The 20,863-nt window shown below is 37.4% G+C and overlaps 1 protein-coding gene across 3 annotated transcripts in view; it reads left to right on the top strand.

Annotated features, from left to right (window-relative positions):
- Positions 1-20,863, top strand: part of ENPP6 (ectonucleotide pyrophosphatase/phosphodiesterase 6) — a 170,081-nt gene that overhangs the window by 57,493 nt on the left and 91,725 nt on the right. For 2 of the 3 annotated variants that reach the window (XM_074228899.1, XM_074228900.1), the window contains exon 2: positions 7,628-7,807. The exons of the other annotated variant lie outside the window; for it this stretch is intronic. In XM_074228899.1, the coding sequence (XP_074085000.1) occupies positions 7,628-7,807 (180 nt within the window). The remainder of the gene's footprint in view (positions 1-7,627; positions 7,808-20,863) is intronic. 3 annotated transcript variants of the gene reach the window in all.

Below are 20,863 nucleotides of genomic sequence, written 5' to 3' on the forward strand. Positions count from 1 at the left end.
ATTGTAGGCATGGCAGTGTGGTAAAAAATGTTCTTTAGTCATTTTCAGTTGTGTCCAACTCTTGATGACCCTACTTGAAATTTTCTTGGCAGAGATATTAGAGTGATTTTCCATTTCTTCTCCCACTCATTTTACTGATGATGAAACTGAGGCAAACAGGGTGAAGCAACTTGCCAGGATCACCCAGTTAGTAAGTGTCTAAGGGCAGATTTGACTCAAGTCTTCCTGACTACAGACCTGACATTCTATTCATTCCACTACAAGGCTGCCTATGATAGAAAAGTATTGGGTATATTTAAGATGTGTTCAAAGTGAGAATACATTTGGACAGCTGAGTTTTGAGTTTCCTGAGGTTTTAGTTTTTGTTTTTGTTTTTATAGGTTTTTGCAAGGCAAATGGGGTTAAGTGGCTTGTCCAAGGCCACACAGCTAGGTAATTATTAAGTGTCTGAGACCAGATTTGAACCCAGGTACTCCTGAATCCAGGGCTGGTGCTCTAGCCACTCTGCCACCTAGCTGCCCCGAGTTTGCTGAGTTTTTGCATTTGGAGATTATGGTGGTATATTTTGAGTAAAGGGAAAAAAAAACATCTATTAAGCTCCTACTCTGTGGCAGGACTGTGCCAAGTGTATTTTTTCCAAATATTATCTCATTTTTTCAACAATCCTGATAAATAGATGCTACTATGATTCCCCTTTTACAGTTGAGGAAACTTTGATTTTTATTTTTTGCCTTTCTTTGTATACTTTAGCACAGTACTTGGCCCATAGGAGGTGTTCAGTAACTGCTTGCTGACTTACTGAGTGACTTATCCTAAAATTCTACTCTGTTAAAGAGTTAGCTGACATCAAATCCAGCCTCAGATACTTACAGCTGAAACCTTATATATGTGCTGCCTCTTGAGAGCAAGGGGCCAATTCACTTTTTCTTAACATATTACTAGGCATATTGTCTAAACTTAATAAACATTTATTCACCAATCCATCCATCCATCCATCTATACATTCCTCCATCCATCCAGCCAGCCATCCAGCCAGTCAAACATCCATTTGTCCATCTGTCTGTCTGTCTGTCTGTCTATCCATCCATCCATCAGTCAGGCATTTTAGGAATGAGTAGCTGAGGGGGGAAATGAACCCAGATTTTTTTATGATTCTTTATCACAAATCTTTTTATTTTTATAAAAGATTTTATTTATTTTGAGTTTTACAATTTTCCCCCTAATCTTACTTCCCTTCCCCTACCCCCCACAGAAGGCAATTTGTCAGTCTTTACATTGTTTCCATAGTATACATTGATCCAAATTGAATGTGATGAGAGAGAAATCATATCTTTAAGGAAGAAACATAAAGTATAAGAGATAGTAGGATCAGACAATAAGATACTAGGGTTTTTTTCCTAAATTTGAGCTAATAGTCCTTGGTCTTTGTTCAAACTCCACAGTTCTTTCTCTGGATACAGATGGTATTCTCCATTGCAGAGAGCCCCAAATTGTCCCTAATTGTTGCACTGATGGAATGAGTGAGTCCATCAAGGCTGATCATTGCCCCCATGTTGCTGTTAGGATGTACAGTGTTTTTCTGGTTCTGCTCCTCTTGCTCAGTATCAGTTCATGCAAATCCCTCCAGGCTTCCCTGAATTCCTATCCCTCCTGGTTTCTAATAAAACAATAATTGTTGAACCCATATTTTTTTGCCTTAAATGCATTAACTCTTTTCTTCACACTAGTTTCATTACAATTCTATCAACCTCTATATGATGGAGCTTCAATGATTTTTTAAAAAAACACAAAAGATTGTAGCATTCCCTGAAGATTCAACTCAAATATGTTTTTCCTACAAAGTCTTTCCTGATGCCTCAGCAACTTGTGTCTCCCCAATCTCTCAAAGCTTCCTTTTATCTACTTTGTATACAGTGACAGCTAGGTGGTATAGTTGATTGGACGAGAGCATTAGATCTGGAGTCAGAAAGATCTGAGTTCAAATCCCCCCAAGTTACTTGTTCTCAATCTACCTCAGTTCCCTCACCTGTAAAATGGGGATACTAATAGAACATGCCTCCCAGAGTTGTGAGGTTCCAATGAAATAATCCATATAAAAACTTTTTAAATCTTGAAGAGTTATATAAATGCTAACTATTATTATAAATAATTATATTTGTGTATGTATATGTGGTTTCTCCTGTTAGAATGTAAGCTCCTTCCTACTTCTAACCCACCTAGCAATGTCTGGTTGACTGACCCAGCTAGGTCCTGGGCTGGGGTAGGATAGGGGCTTTAATTAGTTAAAAAAAAGTCAGTTCTAGAATTCTGGGAGATCCCAGCAAATAGAAGTCCATTTAACATATCCCTCCAGGTTCCCTGAGAAAGATCATCTACAGCTTTTTTAATTTAATCACCATACACTGAACAGTGTTGTAGACATTATTAGAATAAAGTCCCCATGAGTAGTTTTCAGTCTTGAATCAGGGGTTCTTAACTGAAACCTATGAACTTGTTTGTTTTAAAATATTTTGGTCACTATTTTAATAAAATTAATTTCATTTGTGTGAGCCAAGCCATTTGGCCTTGATGTGAATATGAATCTTACTTAATCACAATGGTCCAACTTTACCGGATGTAAAAACCATATCTGAACATTCACTTGGTAATGATTATACAATGAAGCCAGAAGTTCGTAGATGGAATTGGTATAACCAGTTACATACCTTGTTTATAGTTTATGATACTTGTGTAAGTCTCAGATTTGGCATGATGTTATATGACCCTATAATTGTGCAGGCTAGGGGCAAACCAAGTGGACAGTAGCTTGCAGGTAGAGCAGACAGTGGGTGATGTGGACATGGAACAGACCAGACAAGAGAGAGAAGCGGACTAGGAACTTGGGCTAAGCAGACAGATTTATATATGGACTTGACCCTAAAGCCTCCTGTCACCAAGGCTGTTCAGTAAACAGATATAAATCTCTCCAAGCCTCATCAGCATTCCTTTGGTTTCTCTGAATAAAGAACCTGCAAAGCAACAAGAAGTTTCAGATAGGAATCTATTCTGGAAGCTATCCCCTTTCATTTTGGGTTACAGTGCACAATGTGCGTGGATTAGAGTCAGGAAGACTCCTCTTCATGAATTCAAATCCAGCCTCAGACACTTACTAGTTGTATGACTGAGCAAGTCACACAACTCTATTTGCCTCGGTTTCCTCATTTGTAAAATAAGCTGGAGAAGAATATGGAAACTACTCTAGTATCTTTGCCAAGAAAATCCCAAATGGGGTCTCAAAGAATTGGTCATGACTGAAAAGTGACTAAAGAAAAACAATAACAACATCCACCTGCCCTGATTTTAAAGTTTAACAGACTTGCTAAGAGAAGTCAGACTATCTCTACAATGGTCACTGCTGTACAGTGCTGTAAATGCTTACACTAGAAAGTTGACATGTCTTTACCAGAGTCCTAGATTGAGAACTAGGCAGGTTAGACCATCAACTAAGGGCCTGTCTGGAACACACTCAGGAAGAGGCCCAGACAAATCAGAGTAGATAAGGAAGGGTCAGGTAGCCCCCATATGAATGCACCAGAAGCTGACACTTCTTTCTTTCTTTTTTTTTTATTCTTTTACTGCCACTTTTATTCAAAGGACAAGAGCTGAGGAAATCACTGGATCAGGTTCCATTCACAGGCATATTCATGAGAGGGAAAAACATCTTAGCAAGGGGGAAAGGATTCTGAATAGACAGGGAGACTGTGAGCAAATTCCTCCTGCTGCCTTCTACAAAGGGCTGCCCTTCTCAGAACAAAAGAAAGCCATTGGGGATTAAGAATGTATCCGTGATGAAGAACTGACAGGGAGAACCCTACAATTTAAATGCAGGGCTGAGTGAAGAGTCTGGTAAATAGTGCCCATCTTGCTATGTGAAGCTATTTTACCCATGAAGACTTAAAGGGAAAAAAATGCAGATCCTAACATCCGTCTTCAAAGACAATTCATCCCAGCAAACAGCAACAGAAACCCAGCAAACCCCCATTCTCATATCTCTCTTACAGTTTTAGGTAACCCAAGTTCTTTTGAGAGTTAGAATAAATCACTCCCTTATATTGTTATTAGATAGCCTGCTGTAGTAGAATAGATATTGTATTCAAACTCAAACACAAACCAGGTTTGTGTCTTAACTCTTACATTTAATTCCTGTAAAACTTGGGCAAATCATTCTGAATCTATTACAACTCTTCTGCATCTTTGCAACTCAAGTGCATTTCCTATAGGGTGAAATGAAGGCTGTCCTGTAACCAATATATATTTGGTACCTCAAGTGCTTTTATTTACAATTATCATCTGAGGAAAACTAGATATGAGCTGTACCATGAGGAATAAATGGAATAACAGGCCCCCAGAAAAGACCTTCCTGGAGCCTCAGCTTCTTCATCTGTAAAATGAGGGAGTTGGACTAGATAGTCTCTGAGGTTTTTTTAAGCTCTAGATAAATGATCTATGAAATTCTCTTAGCATCAGGTTTCTCATTTGTCAGATGAGGTTAGTGAATCTTGCTCTACCTTCCTCAGAGGTGCTATAAGAAAAATACTTTGTGAATCCTAAAGCATTAGGTAAGCCAGAGCTGGGCTGGCACCAATTAAGAATGCTTGAAAGCTCATGTTAAATTATCAGTGTCAGTACCAGCAACTACACAAATCAAATGTTATTCTGTTACTCTCTAGACTTAAGAAATGTTAATAATGCAGTGTGTGTATACACATGAGGATTTGGGGGGGGGGGATTTGTTGCTTTTCTTTTTTCCTGGAGAGCCCAGTCTAGAGGTCTAGTGATAGTAGTCTAAGCTTGCAAAATGCTTTTCTTCTGTTATTTCATAGTACAAAGAACTGTTATGAATGGGTAAATTAGATGAGATTAACTTCCAAGGATATCCTCAAGAAAGAAGAGTAGTTGCCAGTTTTAGAGGTCTGAAGAACTCATGGAGAGAGTGTAGATATTTTACTGAAAGTCAAAGTAAGCAACCAGGAGGACTATGAGAAGATCACAGGATTATATTTTATATGTAAAACTTGGACATTTGAGTAGTGAGTTAGGATGACCCATCAGCATGGCTCTAGACAATTCATTTAACCCCTGTGACTTGGACATCTCTCCAAGAGTAGGTGCTGATGTGAACCTTTAGAGTGAGTTTTGGAACTGAAAGCTACTTAAACAAAGGAACTAAGAAGTCCACCACAATGAAGTGAATCTGAGTCTTCCAAATGCATTTCAGGAAGCAATATATGAATTCCAGTATGGAATTTTCCAGGTCAATATAAAACCTGAAGAGTTTTTTTAATGTACAGTTTAATGCCCTTATCTCTATTTGAGTTTGACACCACTGGTTGTCCAAATCCTTCATTTTATAAAAGAGAAAATCAAGGCCTAGGAAGGCCTGAACCAAATTCAGAAGGAAAAGAGAAAATTGAGGAAAAAACTATATAGACAGTTTTTCAGACTCATATTTCAAATATATAAAACTTTATAAAATCTATAAGAATACAAATTATTGGGGTGGCTAGGTGGCGTAGTGGATAAAGCACTGGCCTTGGAGTCAGGAGTACCTGGGTTCAAATCTGGTCTCAGACACTTAATAATTACCTAGCTGTGTGGCCTTGGGCAAGCCACTTAGCCCCATTTGCCTTGCAAAAAACCTAAAACAAAAGAATACAAATCATTCTTCAACTGATAAATGGTTGCAGGATATGAACAGACCTGTTTTAGATAAAAAAAAATCAAAACAGTTTATGTCTCATAAAAATGCTCTAAATCATTATATTGATTAGAGAACTACAAATTAAAGCAATACAAACTTTTCCAAGGAGATTACACACCAACTAAAATGTAGTAGGCAATGCTGTCTTAACTGCCTCAATTTTCTCTCAAGCAGCAATTGTGGAATCCTGGCTGAGAATAATGCTTTATAGGATCATAGGTCTAGAAAGAAAATTTAGGCCCTTGAGTTCAATCCCTTTATTTTACACATTAAGGAAACTTGAGACCCAGAGAGATGAGTAACTTACCCATGCTAACAGAGATAGCAAACAGCAGAACCAGAATTCAGATTGATATGCTGTGGTCTCACCTCCACCCTACACCATCAGTGTGTTTCAAATCAAGCAACTAGTGATCACAACTAACATTCATTTAGTTTAAGCTAAAGTCCTAGTTCAGCTTTTAAAAATTCATTCACCTGAACCCTTAGTGACTGTGCTACAAAGAATATGGCAGAGTTGGGGAATGTGAAATTTTCCAAGTTTTAAAAACCAAAGCTTTTGGGGACATCCCTTATCAGATTTTAAGTTTTCCAAAGCACTTTCCACATACCTAAAGTATGCCAGGTAAAGGGTATGGGCAAGTATTTTCCACATGAGGGAATGGAGCCTCAAGAGATATTTGCCCTCAGTCACACAACTAGCAACTGTTGGAGACTGGCCTTCAGTCTGATTTGAAGGCCAGATCTTACATTAAGATCAGCAATATTGGAAGTCATGGAGTCATAAAGGACCATAGATTCAGAACTGAAAGGGACCTTATGTATTTCTAGTCCAACCGTCTTATTCTACCGCTGAAGAAAAGGATGACCAATAAGGTTAACATCGAGGTCACAGACTCAGGCCCCTGTAATCCAAGCCTAGTATTCTATCTACTGTGGACTAGGTCTTCAGAGGATGACTTCAGAACTGCTCAAGTTCCTTAGATGAAGGAGGCTACTTTTCTTTTATAGTCTTTTTGCCCACCAAACTGCTATTCCCTCTTCCACTCCATTTTTAAAAAAAAAGAAAAAAGAAAATAAATGAAAAGAAAAAAAAAGAAAAAACTTTGATTAAACATAGCAGAGAATTTGAGTCTGGTGCCAAATGACTCTGCCCAAAACGGAAGCTGTGTTTGAGGGCCTTGCCAATGTTTGTGTTATTCTTCCTTGAAAGATTTGATGGGTTTACCTCCAAATTAAATATTTAAGTGGAATGTCTTAATAGAATTCATTTGCTGTGTTGGTGGGTACCTATTACTTCTGGATGAAGCTCTGCAGAGTCAACAATCACTTTGTTATTGAACTCCATCTTCCTGGTTCGTTTCTTTGCTTTGTTTTAAAAAATTCAGTCTAGTCCTTTTCATCTAACAACTGAAACCACCACAGGTTCTCACATCATAAGTCAAAAGGCCTTTCTGAGGAATGGTACAGATTTGGCAAGATCTTCATTTGTCTCCTTTAAGCCCTGGGTGATAGAGATGACAGAAAGGAAATGGGGGAAGATTGAGAAATGGCCAAATAATTTCATTGCTCACATATCATTTCATATTCAGACTTTAGTTTTTGTTCAAATTGTGAACTTTTGGACACTCTGGTCCTTGTTGGGATTAAAATAGCTTCTTATTTGACAAATGTCCCTTATTCAGACTGACTCCAACTTTTACATATTAAATATATTGAAGCTGATTAATCTTTTTATTTATTTCTATATGGTAAAATTCAGGAAGGAGACAATTGGAATGGGTGGGATGAAGCACTAAATTGATAAAAAATGAATGATCTTTCAAACTTTGAATGAATAAGAAGCTAATAGCCTTATGTGTGTATATATATATATATTTTAAACAGGTCGCCACTGTGAGGTCCATCAGATGACTGGAAACTACATGTGGGACCCTAATACAAACAAATCATTTGACATTGGGGTCAACGAGGACAGCTTGATGCCTCTCTGGTGGAATGGATCAGAGCCACTATGGGTCACCATGACTAAGGCAAAACGGAATGTATCTATGTATTACTGGCCAGGTTAGTGTCTTAAAATCCTCCTATCCTACCAAGACAAAATCCCTTTTAGGTCAACTCATAGAATATTAAAATAAGACTTCAAAAGTCAAAGTCCTACAGGATGACCAAATAATGGTGTAGTCAACACATTCAAAGGCAGAAGCATGGTGTGGTCAATAGTGTACCATATTGGAATCAGGGACAATTTTAGGGTATCTGCAATGGAGAATACCATCTTGATCCCAAGAAAGAAATGTGGAGTTTAAACAAAAACCAAAGACTATCACCTTTAATTTTTAAAAAGTTATGTATTATGTAAGTTGCTATCTCTTACATCTTATTTTTCTTTAAGGATATGATTTTCCTCTCAACACATTCAATTTTGTTCAATGTATAGCATGGAAACAATGTAAAGACTATCAGACTGTCTTCTGTGGGGGGTGGAGGGAGGGAAGTGAGATTGGGAGAGAAATTGTAAAATTCAAAAAATAAGAAAAAATAAAATAAAAAATAAAATGATAAAAAAAATACTGTACTATATTGGAATAAAGAAAAATGTTACTTAACCTCTCTCAAACTCAGTTTCCTATTCTGTAAAATGGGGTTATTGATAGCACCTACCTCTCAGGAATGATGTAAGGAGTAATTTTTTTTAAGTCTTTTGCAATTTAAATTTTGCTATTTAAATTTCAGCTATTAATTAATGCTCACAATTTTATGAGGCAGTACAAGCATTATTCTCATTTTATAGACGAGGAAATTGAGGTCCACTTGGGTGACTTGCCCATAGATGTATATCTAATTAGTGGTAGATCTGAGACTCTGAGACGATAAGTCTTTCCACCATATTATCCTACCTCATTCCTTTGATGGAAAAGAAGCAATATTATGATTGCTGAACAACCCAAAAGTAAGCGTGGTGTGACTTAGATACAGATGATCTGAATTTGAGTCTCAGTTTTGCCACATCTTAACAGGATAAGTTCAGGGGTGAAATTTAAATAAATTAGCAACCAGTTCTCTGCCTAATGACCATTTTAAGTATACAAAAAGATATAGGGAAAGGTAGTTTGATATTTCATGCATTTAATACTCAAATAAGAACAACAAAAGAGGTATACACAATTAGATTATATTACTCACAATAAGCAAATGTATCTTTATGGAACAAAAGCAGCTACAAGACCACAGCAACCAATGTTGGAACATATGTGAAACCAAAACTCATTTTATATATTCTAACTCTTTTTTTTTCTTCTACTTTCATGGCTTCCAAAATGAGCAATAAGATAATCCTTGAAATCTATATTTCTATTGGTTCATTGTGTTCTAGCTTCCCATTGATTTCACTATTCAGGGAATACTAGCGTACTCATAATTTCTCAGGATAATTTGGGGCATAATACAAAGTGGAAACAAATGACAACTTGTAACCCCCTCTGCCCATCATTTGGCACTTTTTCTCTTTACATTATGTTTGTTTACTGAAGTAACAAACATGTAGTATTTCATCAATGAGTTTTAAGAAATGAATAAATATGTATTAAAAGCATAGTTCCGCCAATTTTTTTCACCTATGGGCAGAATAAATTTTACCATGGGAGCTTAGAAAATGCTACTGAACAGATGAATGCTAAAAAGGAGTAAGGAATGTAAATTTGTGATTTAGAAAGAGAACCCTGATAACAAGTGCCAATTTAACAACTAGTTCACCCAACAACATAAAATTAGGTATCAGTTCTGCCAAACTGGTGAAAACCAGCTGAATCTCTCCACTGGCTAAGTCCCTTAACTTTCATCAAGATCATAAGTTCAACTTCATCACAGAATTTAGAGCTAAAAGGGAACTTAGACATTGCCTAGACCAACCCTGTCAATTTTAAAGATGAGGAAACTGAGGCTAATCCAGGTAAAGTGACTTCTCCAAGGCCATAGAGTGAATTTTTGGACGAATTTGGTTTCAAACCCAGATCTTTGATTTCTAATCCAGGGTGTTTTTTTCCACTACTCTTCACCTCCTTATTCAAAATGGGGAGTGTTTGTTCACTAGGTTGTTTCAAGATGAAAATGAGATCATAGATATGAGAATACATAAATGACAAGGGTTGATGTGAGTTCATGGTGTTATTATGAAAGCCAGAGTGAGCTGTGCCAATCTATTGAGAACAAAGACAGGATAATATACTGTACTTCAGTGTAAGCATTCAGTTATTGCAAGCATTTCCTGCGTAGGAGAGACACCATAATTGATATTTATTATGGTACTTCCCTGCAACCTTCCCAAAGATCACAAGGCACTTCACTCTAAATAGCCTCAACCCTCTGGGTCAGACAATGTATGTTATAAATAGGGAGATGGCCCCCTCTACTCGTCTCCTTCCATGACTTTCTTTTCCCAAGGAACTGAAGAAGAAGAGGAAGAGCCCAATACTATGAGTAGGCAGAGGTCTTCCCCATAAAACTGAATTCTTCCTCTGCAGGTCTGTGGAAGATCATCTTTAAAGGATTGTTGATCCAAAGATGGAAGACCTCCCGAGCCCTCCAGACCCAATTTTCTCATTTTACAGATGAAGATGGGAGGTTCTGCATCCAGAGTCATTGTCTCATGCTATCCCCCAGAGGCTGAAGAAGGAGTTTCTTCTCCTCTTTCATCAGCTTTATCATAAACTACTTAGATTGACATATATAACCTTGTTTATCCAGAGTTCCATATGATGGTGGTGTTCAGTCATTTCAATTGTGCCTAACTCTTGGTGCTCTCATTTGGGGTTTTCTTGACAAAAATACTGAAGTGGTTTGCCATCTCCTTCTTCAGCTCATTTGGCAGATGAGGAAACTAAGGCAAGATTAAGTGACTTGCCAAGCTTGGAAGTGTCTGAGGCTGAATCTGAACTCCTGTCTTCCTGACTCCAGGCTCAGAGCTCTCTTTACTGGACTACATTTCTCCCAAAGCTCCAACCAACCTCCCTGCATTACAAAGCTCTCCAGCTCCAAGCATGCTGCTTGGAACTCTGGTTTAAGAGAGCTATGCAGCTGGGGAGAGGATGCTACAGACCCCTATGAGGACATCATTAACACCTTCCTCTCTTGCTGATTTGCAGTTGAGTGATTAATGGCCATACATTGCCTCCATCCCCTTAAGCCAATAATGCAGAGGCTGTTCATTCATCTTTTGGAGATTAAGGGAGATACCTCCCCACCTACTTCATAGAGTTGACAAGAGGATCAAATGGGATATTAATTATAAAGTGCTTAGAACAATGTCTAGTGTAAAGGAGGCACTATATAAATGTTAGCTGGTAGTGATGCCTCTTTTAATGGAGCCCAAGATCTCATTTTGGGGAGCTGAGTCTTATTGAGAGTCTTTTAAAACCCCCAGATCTTTTCCAACCATGCCAAGTAAATTAGGAGAGCCAGAAAGAAAATCAGGCATCTACCCCAGAAAATCAGACTGGGGCATCTCTCTTAAATACCATTAGATCATTTTTCTTTTTCTCAGATCCACCTCTTCCTTCCCCCCACTCTGCACAGGACATTTTGCAGGCCTCTCCACAAGGCCTGGAACATTTTCATGGCCCCAGTAAGTTGTGTTATGACACTCTGGGTCCCTCCATTAAGTCAATATTTAGAAACGCAATTTAGAAATGGCAACAGTTCAAGTCTTCCTATCCGATAGACAAAGCAGCCGTCTGACAGAGGACTCCCTGGAGAACAGGGCCCAAGCCCCCAAACCAACCCAGCCCACCCTGACAGAAATCTAATATTGTAAACAGTGCCTCCCCAACTGGTGCCACTGAGTTGGATGAAATAATCAGAGACTTCCCTTCCTCCTCCTCTCCTCACTCCATGAAAATAAGCACATGCCTAAAAAAGAAATCACAGGCTTTGAGAGTAGAAAAGGACCTCAGGGATCATCTAGTCTCATTCATATACCAAAGAAATGCTCATTAGAACACACCAGACAAATGGCCTTTGAATCTTGGCTTGAAGGACTCCAGGAATGTATTAGACTTTCAGAGAAGGACTAGCAATACTGATGGGAGGGCTTTCTGAGCCTTTTTCAGGGCTGCTCTTCCATAATGTCGACCTGTCCCTTAATTCTTACCTGTGGCTCCAAGAAGCTGGAGCATATGCAACAGCCATATTCTGGTATACTAACTTGAAAAATGGGTTAATCCAGGTTGAGGGTAACTGAGAAGCCTCAAACTCATAATGACTTAGGGAGTGCCCACTCAAGCATGTGAAGACTTCCTCCAGTGGAATGGGTAGATGTTCCAATGTCTATGAAGGCAGCAGAAGCAGCTTCTACAGACATCAAAGAGAACAGTCATCTTAACTTTATCTTGCCACTGGACTTTGATGAGGCTGGCAACTTTATGTAACTCTGTCTCACTTAAATTCAATTCTCTCACGAGTAAAGATGTCTGTGATATCATTGGTCTCCTTTGGAAACAAAGGACGAACAACAAAGAAGAAGCACCTGAAGAAGCTCATTCTACTTTTGAACATCTTCATTTATTAGGATGTTTTTCCTGACATCGAGGATGAATGTGCTTCTTTGTAATTTCTACCCATTACTCTTGGTTCAGTCCTGGTGGAACCAAAAGGAACAAATCTCATCTCTTTTCCACAACAACCAATTCAAATATAAACATTTGAAGGCAGCTGTCATATTCAACCTGTTGTTCATTTCTAGACAAAATATACCTGGGTCTTTCAACTAGTCCTCCTCTGGTATAAACTCAAAGACCCTTCACCATCCAGATTGCCTTCCTCTGAATTCTCTCCCATTTATTCATATCCTTAGAACATAGTGCTCAGAACTGAATCCTATACTCCATATGAGGTCTAACAGTATATAGCATAATGGGACAATTACCTCCATAGTCAGAGGGCAGCTGGGTGGCACAGTGGATAGGGTGCCAAGCCTAGAATCAGGAAGACCTGAGTTCAAATATAACCTCAGATACTTACTAACTTATGACCCTGGGTAAGTCAACTACTTTCTGTTTGTCTTAGCTTCTACACCTGTAAAATGAGGATAATAATTAGACCTATCTCCCAGGATTGTTGTATCAAATAAGATAATAATTGTAAAGCAGTTAGCCCAGTATCTGGCATTAGATAAATGTGCTAAATAAATGTTAACCACCATCATTATCATTAGTAGTATTATATTCCTAGAAGTGATGCCTCTCTTAAGAGAGTACAATATTATATTTAACTTTTGGGGTGCTGACTTAGTGAACTTGAAATCCATTAAAAACCCAGATTTTTTTTAACAATTTCTATCTGACCATACTGCCACCATTTTCTGTTGAAGTATAAATAAATTGGAATACTCAGAACAAAACCAAGCAATCACTCCTTCAATCCAATCTGTGATTAGACAAGTGTTCCTAATGCCTACTATATGCAATATGCTTGATTCTGAGTATCAAAAGATGAAAAGGACATAGTTTTTGCTCTTAAAAACTGGCAGAGTTCCTGCCTTCAGGAATCTTATGTTCTAGGGGACAAGGACAAATTCACAAGTAAGTTCCATAGGAAAGGTCAAATAGAAATAGTATCTAGCTCCATTTACATAGCACTTTGAAGTTTTCAAATCATTTTTCATATATTAACTCATTAGACCCTCATAACCTGGGAAGTAGGTGCTTTTGCAGAAACTGAGTCTGAGAAGCTAGGTAACTTGCCCAGGGTCACACAGTAAATGTTTGAGGCAGGATGTGAACACAGGTTTTCATGATTCTGGCTCTGGGCCTATCTAATCACTGTGAGAAAGAAATGAGCAATTGGGAAAGAAAGGATCACTTCTATCCGAGCCCAGAGGAAAGGAAAGGTCAAGAAAAGCTTCATGGAAGAGATGGCACCTTTTGTTGTTCATCCTTGGCTCTCAAAGAAGACTAATGACATCATGAGGATGATGTTTTGACATTGTATGATTTGGGTTTAAGTGAGGCAGAACTACATAAAGTTTCAGGCTCCCTCTCTCCTCCAGAGTCATCAAAGTCCAGTGGCAAAGCAACAATCAGGACAATGGTTTGGGAGACAGGCATCCTCTCTAAATTAAGGTCTTTCCCCAGCTTTAAGTTCTCAGAAATTGAAAGAAGGAAGGATTTCAAATAGCAAGTGATGTGGAGACAATGTGTTCCAGGTAAGCAGTGAGAAGCATGGCCAAGTAGAAAAGGACAAAATCAGAACCAGGAACAGCTAGTGGTCTGATATAGCTTGAATTTTAATTGGCACAAGATTGTGAAGGCTTTGGAATGACAGGATAAGATGTTTGTATTTTATGCTATAAATAATGGGAGCAATAAAGAGCATGTTATCATCTCTGAGCAAGGAAGTAATAGTGTCAGACTTGAATTAAGTCTGCATTAAGCAAATGTTTGCAGATTAATTTGATTTCTGTATGGGGGCAAGAAGACCGACCAGTTAAGAGGCTTTGAGGATGGTTCAGGTGAGAGGTGAGGACCTGAACTGGCATGTTGTGAATGGAGAGTAGAGGACTGTTTCAAGACTATGTTGGGCTTGGCACTGAATGTATGGAAAGAAATGAAACAAAGAAAAATAGCTCTCCAAGATTTTAAACCTGAGACACTGAAAGAGTGATGACAACATTGCCAGAGATTATAGGATCATAGATTTAGAAGGATATTAGAGAAACAATAGATGGATTGTTGTATAATCTCAATGCAAACACAAGCTTATCATTTGGGATTACCTATTACTTGGGGAATTCAGACACTTTTTTTGTTCTTTTAGTTGAGAATGTTGTAGATAGATATAAATATGCTTATTTCTGTCTATATTCATATATAGATATACAGATATATATCTCTATAAATATAGGCATATATGTGTTTTATATGTGTATATATATATGTATAGTGTGTGTGTGTGTGTGTGTGTGTGTGTAGACTGCAGCATGATATCCTTAACCCTGTTGGTCTTCAATTTCCAGACAAATACACATTCTTGGATAATTTCCCTTTGGTTAATAACTTCAAATAGGAAAGAGTCAAGTCTGCCTTTTTCAGCTTCCCTCATTCTGTGCTTTAACAGAGGCTAGTTCCACACACCCTGTTTCAAAGAGGGCAAAATTGGCTCCTCTCTCAAGTGACCTAAAGTTCAATCACATAGGCTGAATCAGAGAAATGAGATGTGGTTGAATTGGACCAAGCTCTAGACTTGACCAGGGTTCACATCTCAGCTCTACAATCTTCTTCTCAATTTCCTCATCTGTAAAATGAGGGGGTTGGATAGATGTCCACTAAAGTCCCTTTCAGTTCTAAATGAATGTCTCTTTGGTGCTAACTGTGTGGGGCAGCAGATGCTTCTTTTCCCTCCCCAGCAGCTTCATTCTTGACCTGTGATTCTGTTTCCAGGAATGGGGGAAGCTGGCCAGGAAATGTGCTGATTAGCATCACTATAGCACATGGGGTCAGGCTGCTACCACAAATCAAGTCTAGTAGATTCTTACGCTGTCAGGACTCTGGCCAGTTGGGCACTAGGCCACTGCTACTCCCCCCTGCTCTCTTCCTCCTAGGAAACTACAAAGCAGATTCCATGCTCTAGGGTTATCTAATGCTGGTTGTAGTTCTGAGATACTCAGTTTCTGGAGATTCAAGAGAGCAAGGGGTAAAGGGTTTTGTTTTTGTTTTTTCATTTCATATTTCATATTTCATTTTTATCTGGAAGTTTACTTTTTTAGCTCCTGGAAAATGATAAAGACTTCCTTTGTAAGGTAGCATATTATAATAGAAAGAGACACAACATATCATTGATTTAGAGCTGAAGGGACTTTTGAGGTCATTGAATCCAGCCCCATCATTTTAAGAGGAGGAAACAGTCTCAGAGAGGTTATATGACTTAAGGTTATAGATTCACAGATAAAGGAGACCTTACAGTCTGATGATTACAATTCCTTCATTTTATAGATGAGTAAAGAGAGGTTAAGAGGTTAGATAACTTTCTTTTTAAAAAATTATTATTTAAAAAATTCCCAACCTTTCATGTTTTTCTTCCCCTACCACTGCCCACAACCCACTGAAAAAGAGAGAGAGAGAGAGAGAGAGAGAGAGAGAGAGAGAGAGAGAGAGAGAGAGAGAGAGAAGGAGGTAGGGAAGAAAGAAGGAAGAAAGGAAAGAGAAAGAGAATAGAGGAGGTAAATTATTTAGGACCACACAACTAGCAAGTGTCTGGAGTAGGATCATTTTTTAAAAGATTTTATTAATTTTGAATTTTATAATTCCCCCCCCAATCTTGCTTCCCTCCCCCCCAGAAGACAGTCTTTAGTCTTTACATTATTTCCCTGGTATGCATTGATCTAAGTTGAATGTGATGAGAGAGAAATCATATCCTTAAGGAAGAAACATAAAGTATGAGATACAGCAGAATTACATAATAAGATAACATTTTTATTTTAAATTACAGGTCTTTGGTCTTTGTTCAAACTCCACAATTCTTTCTCAGGATACAGATGGCATTCTTTTTCACAAATACCCCCAAATTGTGCCTGATTGTTGCCCTGTTGGTATGAGCAAGTCCATTAAGGTTGATCATCATTCCCATGTTGCTGTTAGGGTGTACAATGTTCTTCTGGTTCTGCTGATCCCTCTCAGCATCAGTTCATACAAATCCTTCCAGGCTTCCCTGAATTCCCATCCCTCCTGTTTTCTAATTGAACAATACTGTTCCATTGCCACATATACCACAGTTTATTAAGCCATTCCCCAACTGATGGACATTCACTCAATTTCCAATTCTTTGCCACCACAAACAAAGCTGTTGTGAATATTTTTGTACAGGTGATGTTTTTACCCTTTTGCACAATATCTTCAAGGTATAGGCCCAGTAGTGGTATTGCTGGACCAAAGGGTATGAACATTTTTGTTGCCTTTTGGGCATAATTCCAAATTGCTCTCCAGAAAGGTTGGATGAGTTCACAGTTCCACCAACAATATATTAGTGTCCCAGATTCCCCACATCCCTTCCAACATTGATCATTGTCCTTTCTGGTCATATTGGCCAATCTGAGAGGTATGAGGTGGTACCTCAGAGATGTTTTAATTTACATTTCTCTAATAATTAGTGATTTAGAGCAATTTTTATATGACTATGGATAGTTTCGATTTCCTCATTTGTAAATTGCCTTTGCATATCCAATGACCATTTGTCAATTGGGGAATGGCTTGTCTTTTAAAAAAAATTTGACTCAGTTCTCTGTATATTTTAGAAATGAATCCTTTGTCAGAAATATTAGTTGGGAAGATTGTTTCCAAGTTTACTATATTTCTTTTGATCTTGGTTACAATAATTGTGTCTGTACAAAAGCTTTTTAATTTAATGTAATCAAAATCATTTAGTTTGTTTTTAATGATGTTCTCCATCTCTTCCTTGGTTGTAAACTGCTTCCCTTTCCATAGATTTGACAGGTAAACTATTCCTTGATCTCCTAGCTTGCTTATAATATTTTTTTATGTCTAGATCCTGTATCCATTTTTATCTTATCTTGGTATAGGGTGTGAAGTGTTGGTCTAATCCAAGTTTCTTTCATACTAACTTCCAATTTTCCCAACAGTTTTTATGAAAAAGAGAATTTTTAATCCCAATAGCTGGAGTCTTTGGGTTTATCAAACAGCAGATTATTATAATCAATTCCTGCTATTCCACTGATCTATTCCACTGATCCACCACTCTATTTCTTAGCCAATGCCAGACAGTTTTGATGACTGATGCTTTATAATATAATTTTAGATCTGGTAGGGCTAAGCCACCTTCTTTTGCACATTTTTTTCATTAAATCCCTGGAAATTCTTGACTTTTTATTTCTTCATATGAATTTACTTAAAATTTTTTTTCTAATTTATTAAAGTAATTTTTTTTAGAATTTTGATTGGTAGGGCACTAAACAAGTAGTTTAATTCTGATAGAATTGTCATTTTTATTTTTTTATTATATTTGCTCAGCCTATCCATGAACAGTTGATATTTGCCCAGTTATTTAAATCTGATGTTATTTGTGTGAGAAATGTTTTGTAATTGTTTTCAAAAAGTTTCTGAGTCTGCCTTGGCAGGTAGACTCCCAGGTATTTTATATTGTGTGAAGCTACTTTGAATAGGATTTCTCTTTCTAGCTCTTTCTGCTGCATCTTGCTAGTCATATATAGAAATTTTGAGGATTTATGAGAGTTTATTTTATATCCTGAGACCTTGCTAAAGGTGCTAATTATTTCTAGTGGTTTTTTAGATGATTTTTTAGGATTCTCTAGGTATATATACCATCATGTCATCTACAAAGAGTGAAAGTTTTGTCTCTTCCTTCCCTATTCTAATTCCTTCAATTTCTTTTTCTTCTTTTATGGCTGAAGCTAGCATTTCTAATATAATATTGAATAGTAGTGGTGATGGGCATCCTTGTTTCACCCCTGATCTTATTCAGAATGCCTCTAGCCTATCCCCATTGAATATAATGCTTTTTGATAGCTTCAGATAGATACTGCTTATTATTCTAAGGAACAATCCATTTTTTAGGCTTTTTTTTGCAAGGCAGTGGGGTTAAGTGACATGCCCAAGGTCACACAGCTAGGTTATTATTAAGTGTCTGAGGCTGTATTTGAACTCAGGTACTCCTGACTCCAGGGCTGGTGCTCTATCCACTGCACCACCTAGCTGCCCCCCCAATCCATTTATTCCTAAGCTCTCTAGTGTTTTTAGTAGAAATGGGTGCTGTATTTTGTCAAAAGTTTTTCAGCATCTATTGATATAATCATATTGTTTCTGATTGTTTTTATTGATATAATTAATTATACTGACAATTTTCCTAATATTTAACAACCCTGCATTCCTGGAATAAATTCTACCTAGTCATAATGTATTATTCTAGTGATAACTTGTTGTACTCATTTTGCTAAGATTTAAGATTTTTGCATCTATATTCATCAATGAGATAGGTCTATAGTTTCTTTCTCTGTTTTAACTCTTCCTGGTTTAGGTATCAGCACCATATTGGTGTCATAGAAAGAGTTAGGCAGAGTTCCATCTTCACCTATTTTTCAAAGAGTTTATATAGAATTGGAACCAGTTGTTCCTTAAATATTTGATAGAATTCACTTGTGAATCCATCTGGCCCTGGAGATTTTTTCCTTAGGGAGTTCAATAATGGCTTGCTGAAATTCTTTTTCTGAGATAGGGTTATTTAGGTATTTAATATCCTCTTCATTTAACCTGGGCAACTTGTATTTTTGTAAATATTGATCCATTTCATTTAGATTATAAAATTTATTGGTGTAGAGTTGGGCAAAAGTAATTCTGAATTACTACTTTAATTTCCTCCTCATTGGTGGTGAGTTCACCTTTTTCATTTTTGATACTAGCAATTTAATATTTTTCTTTCTTTTTTAATCAAATTGACCAGAGGTTTATCAATTTTACTCTTTTTTCATAAAACCAGCTTTTTTGTTTTATTTGTTAGTTCAATAGTTTTCTTGCTTTTGATTTTATTAATTTCTCCTTTAATTTTTAGAATTTCTAATTTGGTATTTAATGGGGGGGTTAATTTGTTCCTTTTCTAATTTTTAGTTGCATATTTAGTTCATTGATTTTCTCTTTCTCTAATTTATTCATATAAACATTTAAAGATATAATATATTCCCTGACAGCCATCTTGAGTGTATGCCATAGGTTTTGATATGCTGTTTCATTATTGTCATTATCTAGGATAAAATAATTAATTCTTTCTGTAATTTGCTGTTTGAGCCACTCATTCTTTAAAATGAGGTTATTTAGTTTTCAATTAGTTCTGGGTCTATATCTCCCTGGCCCAATATTGCATATGATTTTTATTGTATTATGATCTGAGAAAAATATATTCACTGCAATTGATTATTAGGTTTTTATGCCCTAGTACATGGTCAATGTGTAAGTGCTATGTACTACAGAAAAGAAAATATATTCCTTTCTATCCCCATTCAATTTTCCCCATAACTCTATCATATCTAGGTTTTCTAACAATCTATTAACCTCCTTAACTTGTTTCTTGTTTATTTCATGGTTAGATTTTATCTAAATCTGAGAGTGGGAGGCTGAGGTCTCCCACTAGTGGAGTTTTGATGTCTATGTCTTCCTGTAACTCCTTCAACTTCTCCACTAAGAATTTGGATTGGGCAGCTAGGTGGCACAGCACTGACCCTGGAGTCAGGAATGCCTGAATTCAAATTCGACTTCAGACACTTAGACACCTAGCTTTGTGGCCTTGGGCAAGTCACTTAACCCCATTTGCCTTGCAAAAACCTAAAAAAAAAGAATTTGGATGCTATACCATTGAGTGCATACATATTCAGTATTGAAATTCCTTTATTATCTATGGTAACTTTTAGGAAGATATAGTTTCCTTCCTTATCTCTCTCTCTCTCTCTCTCTCTCTCTCTCTCTCTCTCTCTCTCTCTCTCTCTCGGTTTTTGCAAGGCAAATGGGATTAAGTGGCTTGCCCAAGGCCACACAGCTAGGCAATTATCAAGTGTCTTTGGCCAGATTTGAACTCAGGTACTCCTGACTCCAGGGCTGATACTCCACCCACTGTGCCACCTAGCCACCCTTGTTCCTTATCTCTTTAAAAGATATCTATTTTTGCAGCTGTTTTGTCTGAGATAAGGATTGCTACTTCTGCTTTTATCACTTCAGCTGAAGCAAAATATATTTTGCTCCAACTTTTTACCTTTACTCTATATGTATCTCTCTGCTTCAAATGAGTTTCTTGTAAACAGCATATTATAGGATTCTGGTTTTTAATCCACTCTGCTATTCACTTATATTTTAAGGGAGAGTTCATCCCATTCACATTCAAAGTTATAATTACTAACTCTTTATTGCCCTACATGTTATCTTCCCTCTGTATTTTCCCCCTTTTTTCCCTTTATCCATATTCCCCAATATTTTGTTTTTGAATACCACCACCTTCAATGTGTTTGCCCTCCTATATCCAATCCCCTCCCTTTTTCCCCCTTTCCCTTTGCCCCTCCTTCCTTCCCTTCCTCCTATTGGTTCCCCCTTTCCTTTCCCCTCCCCTTTTCCC

The sequence above is a fragment of the Macrotis lagotis genome, chromosome 3 (assembly GCF_037893015.1).
Source record: "Macrotis lagotis isolate mMagLag1 chromosome 3, bilby.v1.9.chrom.fasta, whole genome shotgun sequence".
Taxonomy (NCBI): Eukaryota; Metazoa; Chordata; class Mammalia; order Peramelemorphia; family Peramelidae; genus Macrotis; species Macrotis lagotis.